General features: G+C 38.9%; 1 protein-coding gene across 1 annotated transcript in view; it reads left to right on the top strand.

The window, feature by feature from the left end:
- The window catches only part of usta (uronyl 2-sulfotransferase a), an 82,688-nt gene that overhangs the window by 56,518 nt on the left and 16,208 nt on the right, over nt 1-9,962 (top strand). Inside the window, exon 3 of the mRNA XM_037685476.1 lies at nt 7,693-7,848. Within this exon, the coding sequence (XP_037541404.1) occupies nt 7,693-7,848 (156 nt within the window). The remainder of the gene's footprint in view (nt 1-7,692; nt 7,849-9,962) is intronic.

Genomic DNA, 9,962 nt, shown 5'->3' with positions numbered 1-9,962 from the left:
ATATATATATATATATAATTGATGTGTGCTTTTACTTATCAGTAATGTGTCTAAAAACTTGCTAATCAAACTGTGTGTAGAACACAGTGGAGACATTTTCAGGAGTTTTAATTATCCAAAACAAACTGTTTTAATTTACAACTAGTTTTTGTAATATTAATATCTTCTACTCATTTCATAAACTGCATTTTCTAAGATGGTACCATGAGGGTACTTTTATAAATGACTTACAAATTGTTAATAATAGAGTTATTTATTAGGCTGTGAGCACTTCATAAATCATTAATAAACAGTTACTGTGTATTAGATTTTAAAAAATGCTGACTTGTTTTAATGCCAAAAAGTGAGCCAACTTTATCTGTAATCTCCATTCTCACTGTACAGCATATAATCCTACCAAATTTTGAACCTGCTTCAACATATGAAGTGTTTTTTATCACTGATTTAAGAATGATTTCTAATGCGTTATAACTTGTTTACAAACTTGTGGAAAGCCTTTGTGTAAAGCATTTAAAAACCCATTATAAAGGTCCCTTTGTTGTGAAGTAGCATCCGTAAATTTAATACCAAGATTTCAGCTTTAGATTTAATTTTAGACGTCTCGTCCAATAAATTAAACTTTTTTTTTATTATTTCCACTGATATAATTTAGTGTGGAACCGCTTAACTCCATCTACATCTTTTTTGCTACTATAATAAAAACACAGCTGTTTGTCTCTTTGACTCACACCTGCAGGGTGAAGCTACAGTATCAACTCTACAGATATCCTTCCTGTACATTGAACCTGCAGACACCCTGACAAGGTTGACAGTTGTAATAAATTAGCTACAAACGTTGATAGATTGAGTTCTTTTAGTTGTCGTCTCATCTCCCAGAGAGGCTCTGATAATGTTGTTTGTGGCGAGCGGTACAACAGCTCCGTCTCTCATCATCTGTTCTGCGGACGTGCCCCTGCAGATGTTGTTGATCTGGCCTCTCAGTCTGATGTCCCGGCAGCATGTGTGTTCAGAACGCTGTGGTTCTGCTAAACGTGGGGACATAAGAATAGGAGCTGAAGGCTCAACAGAAATGATAGAGGATAGAAAAACCGCACGCTTTCTAGAATAGTTTTGTCACTTGTATGTGTGGAATGTCCTCGCAACATTTTTCTAGGCATGTGTTTAATGTTCTTCTGTCACTTTATGGTTCTCACTGGCAAAAGGCAAAAGGCAAAAGGCGGATGATAATGTTGTTGCCTGTGTCTGTGTTTCTGTTCACTGACTTTGGGAGTCTACTCAATTCAAGATGGCTGCCAGAGCTGTTCAACAATAACAAACACAAAAGTAGCTATAACTTTGTCAGTTTTACACATATTGAAATACTAGGGATGCTCCGATCAGATTTTTTGCTGCCCATTACCGATACCGATCACATGAATTGGCTGTAAATTTTTGATTTACTTAAGACGACAGCTACTTGCTACGTTATCTGGAAAATAGGAAGCATAAAATCCCCTTAATTTGGACAAAAACATATTTTTATTTACTGTTTTAAGACAAAAAATATACAAACGTGCAGGCACATTACAACAACTATTCAGTCAAAAGGACAACTGAAAATCATTTAAACGTACAGAATCTTTAACAGCTTGAAAACATTAAGGTTCTCAATGGGCTAAATAGTGCAGAAAGTCAAATAAATCTCAAAACATTGCTTAAATTTACCACGCACCGGACCTCTGTAGGCTGCAAAGGTGATCGGTTTTTGTGATCGGCACTGAAAGGCATTGCTCGTATCAGCCAATCACATACTTTTTAACAGAAATCGGCCGATCATGATCGGAACATGTCTAATATTTACATATTGTTGTGGTAGTAGCTGAGACGAATCTCCAGCGCATACACTGAGCACCAACTGACCAGGAGAGATGTTTTTAAAATTGTATCTTTAACTATTGTCATCAACCCTGTTAGCAAAATAGGATGTGAATACAGTACCAGATAATTTAATGAAACCCTCAGAAGATTATCTAAAAAAGTTAAATCTGGTCCTCTGGACATTCAAAAAAACAAAACAAAGCAAAACAACAAAAAATGTAGAAACGTTTCGTCTCTCGTCCGAGAGACTTCTTCAGTCTGAGGTGCTGTTTTCAGCTGTCTCTTAAATAGCACCTTCTCAGAGTGGATCAACCAGTTTTGCTGCTGACAACCAAAACCAGCTGATCACATGCTCAAGAAGGACCATCAGCCTAACAATGGATCATTAGCACACTGATGGCTGTTTACTGTTCACAGAGGGCTGAGTGATACTAGCGATCACAGCATTGTAAGAGGGGGACAGTTGAACCCGGAGGCCTCCACCCCTGTTTAATGATGGACGGTTTCTTTTCACAAAGATGGCCTCCTTTACTCCTCTCTCAAACCATCGTTCCTCTCTGTCCAGGATGTGCACATCTTCATCCCTGAAAGAGTGACCGCTGGCCTGGAGATGAGTGTAGACCGCAGAGTCCTGGCCTGATGATGTTGATCTTCTGTGCTGGGCCATCCTTTTGGCCAATGGCTGTTTTGTTTCCCCGATGTAAGACTGATCACAGCCCTCCTGACACTGAACAGCATACACAATATTACTCTGTTTGTGCCGGGGGACTGGATCTTTGGGATGAACCAGTCTTTGCCGTAATGTATTTTGGGGTTTAAAAGCCACTGGGACGTTATGTTTAGAAAATAAACGTCTCAGTTTCTCTGATACTCCCTCAACATATGGAATGACCACTGGTCTGGGTCTGGGTTCCTCCTTTTCACCTGTTGGCTGACTGGAGTCCTGTTTGGGTTTCTTCTCTGCTTTTAGGAAGGCCCAGTTAGGATATCCACATTGCTCTAGAGCCTGTCTTGTGTGGGATTTCTCCTTCTGCCTGGCTCCTGAGCTAGTGGGGATGCTGTCTGCTCTGTGATAGAGTCCTGATGACTCCTAACTTGTGCTCCAAAGGGTGATGGGAGTCAAACTGCAAATACTGGTCTGTGTGGGTGGGTTTGCGGTACACCTCAGTTTGCAAATGTCCTCTATCAGAGACTGAGACCTCACAGTCCAAGAAAGCCAACTTGCCATTTTTTTCATCTTCTCGTGTGAACTTGATGTATTTATCCACAGAGTTGATGTGGTCAGTAAAATGTTGGACTTCCTGAGATTTAATTTTAACCCAGGTGTCGTCAACATACCTGAACCAATGACTTGGTGGTGTCCCTGAAAAGGACGTCAAGGCTCTCTTTTCTACCTCCTCCATGTACAGGTTGGCAACAATAGGAGAAACTGGAGACCCCATAGCACACCCATGTTTCTGCCTATAATATTGCTCCCCATATGTGAAGTAGGTTGACTGCAGGCACAGTTTCAAGAGTTGACACAGTTGTTCTGTGGAAAGCGTGGTTCTGCTGCTCAGAGTGGTGTCTGATTTTAATTTTAAACTGACCACCTCTACTGCATCATCAACAGGAATGCACGTAAAGAGTGATGTGACATCAAAAGAGACCATTGTTTCATCAGTCTCCATGATGACATGGTTCATTTTTAAATAAAACTAGATTTTAAACCATAAAACAAACTTACTTAATGACAATAACTGCTGGATCTCCAGCCTCTGAGCTCTTGGCTTTCAGTAACCGTGGCCACCTGAACAGTTTAGTTGAATGGCCCTGATATAGATCGACTCGATTAGCCTAACGAGTTGTCAGTGAAAAGGGGAGGCCTATACCACCATTTTGACCCCCTGGTATTTAAATTAGAAGTGCCTGGTAAAGCATAGCCGCTCTTTAAAGCAGAATTACGCTACAACAAACTGCTGGCGGGCCCCCGAATGTGAAAACGTCGTGTTACTTCTGGACTCATTTGCATACTGAACGCTGACTGGCTGTTGACTGGGAGGAGGGTCTCTGCTGAATATATACAGCTGGCACACAACACGGAGTGGAGGAGATGAAAAGCTTGTGTCTTTTGATTTGAGGGGGCAAAGCATTTGTTTGATTGCCCCCTCTTGCCCCAGCGTATAGCCGGCCCTGTGTCATTCACTCCTCAACATAGGGTGAACAGTTCAAAGAAGAAAACGCTGAACCCAGGACAAAACTAAATGCAGAATGGAAGATTATTGTACTTACACATCAGCTGCAGTTAGACTTCCAGGAACTAGAGGTTTGGCTGTGAATCTGTGGCCGGACTTCTAAAAAAAAGGTCAGAGAACAGAAAGAGTGGAAGAAAACCGCATCAGATAAAGAGAAGAGGAAAGACTCCCTCGAATGTTCTAAACTTTGCTTGACGGCATTAGAAATACTAAAACCGCATAAAAAATTCAAACTACGCAAAATTAAACACAGCCCTGCTATGAGCTTTTTGATCATATAAATATAGTATCGACAGCAAAGTCCATGCTCAATAATCCAGGTATAGAATCCAACAATGTTCAGTCAGGTCATCAGGACGGTTCCTTTATTTGTGCTGAAACGGTTCGTCCTTCATCCAAAGGACTTCCTCAAGGAGTTGACGAGGGAGAGGGCGAGCCCCGGAGGCCATCTTAGCACCAGCAAACTGTTTTTTTTTTTCCACTATGGAGTATGCTGTTAGTGGGAATCAGTTTTGTTTGGTGGCTCCTCAGATTGAGGAAGACAAAACGTCTCAGCGCAAAAAAAAAAAAAACACGTCCAGATGACCTGACTGAACATTGTTGGATATTATCGACAGAATCTCTTACCGGTACTTTAAGACACTGCAGACATTTCTTTCAACATTTTTCCAAAGCTCTATCTGGTGGAAACAATAATAATCACAAAAGGAATGATTGCTCTTTTCATACCATCGGTGGCGACAGGAGATTTAGACTTTTAATGGCATCTCTGGTTGTATTCCAGTTCCACTCGGCAGCCGGCTGTTAGAGTTTTGACACAGTCATTTGTCATAATATCTTCAGGGAATGACATTCTGCAAAATACCACAAGAATTTCATCCACTTTGGTAATGTCACAAGCTGAGATGTCTACTGTGATTTTGGCAAAATGCTAAAAAATGTCAAACGGCTGTCCAAGAACACCATCTCCTATCAGCTCCCAAACATTTCCCAACACAAGTGTAATCACTGATGATGATGATGCGTTCATTTATTCAGACTAGAGAAGTTGTGTGTGTGCGTTTTCTTTGGTCCATGACATCACCTAATTCCAGTAAGAGACACACGCTGAGGCATGTCTGTCAGTTTCGCGTTAGTTATCTTTAGAAAGCTTATTTTACAAAATAAAACCTAAATTGAATTTTAAACCACATCTTAGAGCCTTAAGGCTTAAAACAGGTTGTCTTGAACCTAAAGTTGTGTTTTTTTAGAACAGTAAACAAAAGTCAAATATTTAACGATCAGCCTAAAACAGATTCCTTAAAGGCCCGCCACCTTTTAGACTAAGATCATCTTGAGTTGTAACTATTTTGGTCAAATCGTGAAAATAACTCGTAGAAGCCCATCCAGTTATTTCGATCTGAAAGATTCAATCAAATCCATCCTGTGGTTCATCAGATATTTTGCTAACAGAACTGATTTCAATTGTTAATGGCAAAGCTTTAAGCACATATTTAATGCAATCAGTAAGTCAGAGACTCACCTGCATATTATTATAATATGTGTATAATTGACTGGGATAATAAACATGAAATGGAATAAAACATAAATTAAATATCCCCCTTTTTTTATTGCAAACCTGCTTAAATCCTAATAAAATAAAAAATGTGAAAACAACAGCTTTAAAACTGCATAATTAGTTTAAGAAAAGCAATGCTTAACATCTCACAAGCTTTACGTAACGTGCACAGCTTTGACACTTTAATGTTTCACATTGTATCAGGTTGAAACTCGAATTGTTGGAATATGCAAGATTAATACAGAAATATAACTTGTTTTCCTTCTAATTGTTAAAAATACTAATTTGTCTCTCTTGAGTTAGTCAAAACATGATCGCAGAGTCCAAAGAGTCTCGTGTTCTCATCTCAGTCTGATGCTTTTAGTGAAGTCAGACAGAACGAAGTGATGCTGGAAGGTGTTAAAAGCATCATTATTAACTGACAAAGGCTGTTTTTCTACTGAGTAGTGCTTGCTGTAAATTGATTCCTCCTGTAAATATGCTTTATTACTACTCAGTTACAAAGGATATTTTTTTCAGGACAGGAAGAGTTTGTATAAAAGTATTACAGAATGGACAATAGAAGACCAGAGAGATGGTTGTGGACATCTACAGGACCGTCCCCCTCTTGCTGCTGTACCATTGCGATGTTGCACAAATTTCTTTTTAGCCATGTTTTTCAACTTCATTGTGTTTTTAGGCACTTTGGCTTTGTCCTTCATAATAAAAGTGCGAGATGGCATCCTTTTCCAGAACAGACCCGTTTTGTTCACGTTAAAAACGTGTTCAGACCTGTAGACCCCCGGCTCGGCGATCAGATCTTTGACCGTCGTGTTAACAAACTCCTCCGCTCCTGCTGTGTCAGCGGACGCAGCCTCTCCGTGCAGAGAAACACTTTTTAATTCAAATCGTTGTAGAAATGTGTCAAACCATCCCTTGTGGAACTAAATGCAGTGGTTCGGTGGTTGAACCAGGTTGTCGAGAGGTCCAGCTTCGGGTTTGTTCCCGCTCTTCCTTTACATCGCCATGTCTTTTCCTCTGTGCTTTTGTTTTAGTCCATTTTATTCAGCTTTAAATCTATTTTATTATTCCCCTACACCAAGCCCTAAAGAAATCTGCGTTTGGTTCTTATTGTGAGGTTTGAATGACAATAAATCTGAATGTTGCTTCATTTTAACTGTAAAAGGAAACTGTTTTCATGCCAGTAAAGTTGAACTGTGTTTTATTTGTTGGTGAAAGTTTTCCATCATTTCTCAAAGACATCACTCTTCTCTTCTGTGAGGAACAGACAGAGAAAACGAAACAAAGCAGTGTTATCAGAAAATCCAAACATTGTGAACTCCAGGAGTCCATGGACGGTGACGTCGCCGTTTTCTGTCACTCGTCCAGTAAATTTGCTCGTCTAGCTTTCAGTTCCTGAAAGGCCACTTGTGTAAACTTTGTTGGCCCTCGGGGCTAATTGCTGAATTAGTGGGTTCTTGTGGCCCCGTGCTAAAATGACCACACTTGTTCCATATGCATGAAAGTCTCAGCTTCCTCTCTCTTGTTAGAGACTCTCTTGTTAAAACTTTCTGAATCACAGCTGAGCTGCTCGTTGAACTTCAGTCACCAGGTGTGTATGTGTGTGAATGTTACAAAAACACAGACGTGCAAGTACAAGGTCAGCTCCTCTTTACAGTTCAATCTCTAACTCACTAAAGTTGAGTGACTGTATGAAGATAATAGATGGAAGCGTGCACGTACACACTTAGTTGTAATCTGTGTGTATGTGTTGCGAGGCCAACTGAGTCCAGACCAGGAAGAATAGATGTGAAGAACAGAATAATAAACAGGGAATAGAGAAGTTAGCCAAGATTTGATAAATCTCTTTAGAGAAACTAAGGGGACCTCGAGGTTTTATTTTGCCACAACTTTTTTGCTTTCCTTTCTTTTTACAGACAAACATTTTGCCTATAGCCTACATTATAAAATGACCCTGCAAACAGTGAAAGGAATGCGATTACAGTAAAACACGTGCATTTATCATCAGTTTAATGCATTTATTTTGTGTTTTTGTGCATCCAGGCACTCCCGTTCCCCAGCCAGGTGGTTTATAACCGTGTGGGAAAGTGCGGCAGCCGGACGGTGGTGATCTTACTGAGGTTACTGGCTGAAAAACATCAGTTTAACCTGATCTCCTCTGACATTCACAATAAAACACGCCTCACAAAGCATGAGCAGGTAAGTTCTTTGTGATGTCAAACTCATTAAAGACACACAAGAGGAAGTTTTTCTCTGCTGATGGTTCATTATATAAACTGCTGCAAATTCAAACCTGAACTAGGAAAATTGCATTTCCTGTGAAAATGCAGTGTGAATGCTTATTGCTAACAAACTTGCTGAAAAACAGCTGAAATGAGCTGAAAACATGCTGAAATTTAGCTGAAATGGAAGAACAAGCCTAAGCAGGAAAAAACCCCAGAAAGAACACGTTTGCTGAATTGGGTTTAAAAAAGGAGAAATGAGCATGAGACGTTAATAAATTAGGAGAAAAAAAAGCTAAAAATAGCTTAAAAGTAGCTGAAAAGGAAGAAAGAAGCTTAAACTACCAGACTGAAGTGGAAGAAGCTGAAATTAGCTAAGTAAATGTGGAATTAGCTGAAAAAAGCTAAATATTGCACAAAACAGCTAAATATTAGCTGAAATAGCAAAAAAAAAAAACTGAAACTAGAATAAATATGTTGAAAGGAGCATAACAAGCTGGAATTAGCAAACAGAACAAAGAAATTATCACAAAAAAAATTGAATTTATCTGAAAACAGCTGAAATTAGCTTAGAAATGCTAAAAAGTCATTGAAAAGGTAGACCAAGATTAAATTAGCAGAAAGAGCACATTTGCTTAAAGAATCAGAAATGAGCATAAAAAGTGGAAATTATCTGAAAGAAGTTGAAATTAGCAACAACAAAAAACTTCTGAAAAGTAGCTAAAAAAGCATTAAAAGCTTAAATTACCTGAAGGAGGTGGAGAGAGCACATTTTTACTAAATTAGGCTGAAATTTTTTAAATGAGTGCAAAATATGTGGAATTAGCCAAAAAAGCTAGCATTAGCATAAAAACTGCTAAATAGTGGCTGAACTAGCAGAAAAAGCTTAAACTTGCAGAAAGCAGCTGAAAGGAACATAACAAGCTGAAATTAGCAGAAAGATGTTAGAAGAAGCGCAAAAGTGTAGTAATTAGCAGGAAGAATCTAAAAGGATCACAAAACAGCTGAAAGAAACAGCTGAAATTAGCTGAAAGTGTAATGGTCAGCACTGGTTATTCTCCAAGTCAGCAAGTTAGCCCTTGCATCTGTTTAAAGAACTCTGACTCCCCGTGCTTGACCCCTGCCTTGCCTTCTGGATCATGACCCTACCTCTTCTGGATCCTCTCCCTGGCTGCAGCTGCATTTATAAATAAAACTGTTCATTTTTTTACTCTTGTGTCTTGTCATTCTGATTCCAAAAGCCTGGTTTCGTGACAGAAAGTAGCTGGAAAAAGTTTTTAAATTTGCACAAGTAAGCTGAAAGAAGCAGAGCCAGAACAAAATGTGTAAGGAGCAGTAAAAGGTTGTAAACAAAATCTTTAAAATGAGCTCAATTCATTGTCTATGAGGGGAAAAAAGTGGCAGAAAAGGTTAAATATTTCAAAAAGCTAAAGTTGCACCATATACCAATATGGGCAGTTCTTGTGTACAGTCATAGCCCCCTTCTCCTGAACAAGATGAACATTTTGATTTTATGATTTGTTGAAATAGCACAAAAATTGTGGATCGAGAAAAATGCTGAAAACATATGGAAGAAAAATGGATCACAATAGTGTGTATGCTTCATAAACATTCACACAATAAGACATTTGGGGTGCAGTTTATTGTACACTCACAACCGTTCTGGATCTATAATCATATTTTTCTTGATATTTGAAGCCCACTGTGTTCCTTGCCCAAGCCATTCAAAGACCGCACTGATTTTTAGGTTGGCTCTGATACTGGTATTCGCATGGTCACTGTGTACGAACAAGGCAGAAGCTTCAGGGTTTTCTTTAAATAGTTCATCAGTGCTGGTTTTACAGATGTCAAACATTTTTCATTACAAACCTTTCGGCCTTCTGCCATACAAATAAGTCCTGTTTTATGCCAAAAGTTAACCTAAACCACCTAAAATTGGTAGAAAACGTGTACCTAATACATACTATTTTAACATATCTAATAATACAAAACTCATGTGAAATGAAGGGTTTTGTGTATTTTAAGTATACTTTGTGTTAAATATCTGTTTTGTTATATGGGGTCAAATGATTTATTCTTTTGAAGTGGGGT

The sequence above is a fragment of the Nematolebias whitei genome, chromosome 12 (genome assembly GCF_014905685.2).
Source record: "Nematolebias whitei isolate Nwh7 chromosome 12, NemWhi1, whole genome shotgun sequence".
Classification (NCBI taxonomy): Eukaryota; Metazoa; Chordata; class Actinopteri; order Cyprinodontiformes; family Rivulidae; genus Nematolebias; species Nematolebias whitei.
The sequence above is the reverse complement of the archived record's forward strand: the minus strand, read 5'-3'. Positions and strand labels throughout refer to the sequence as shown.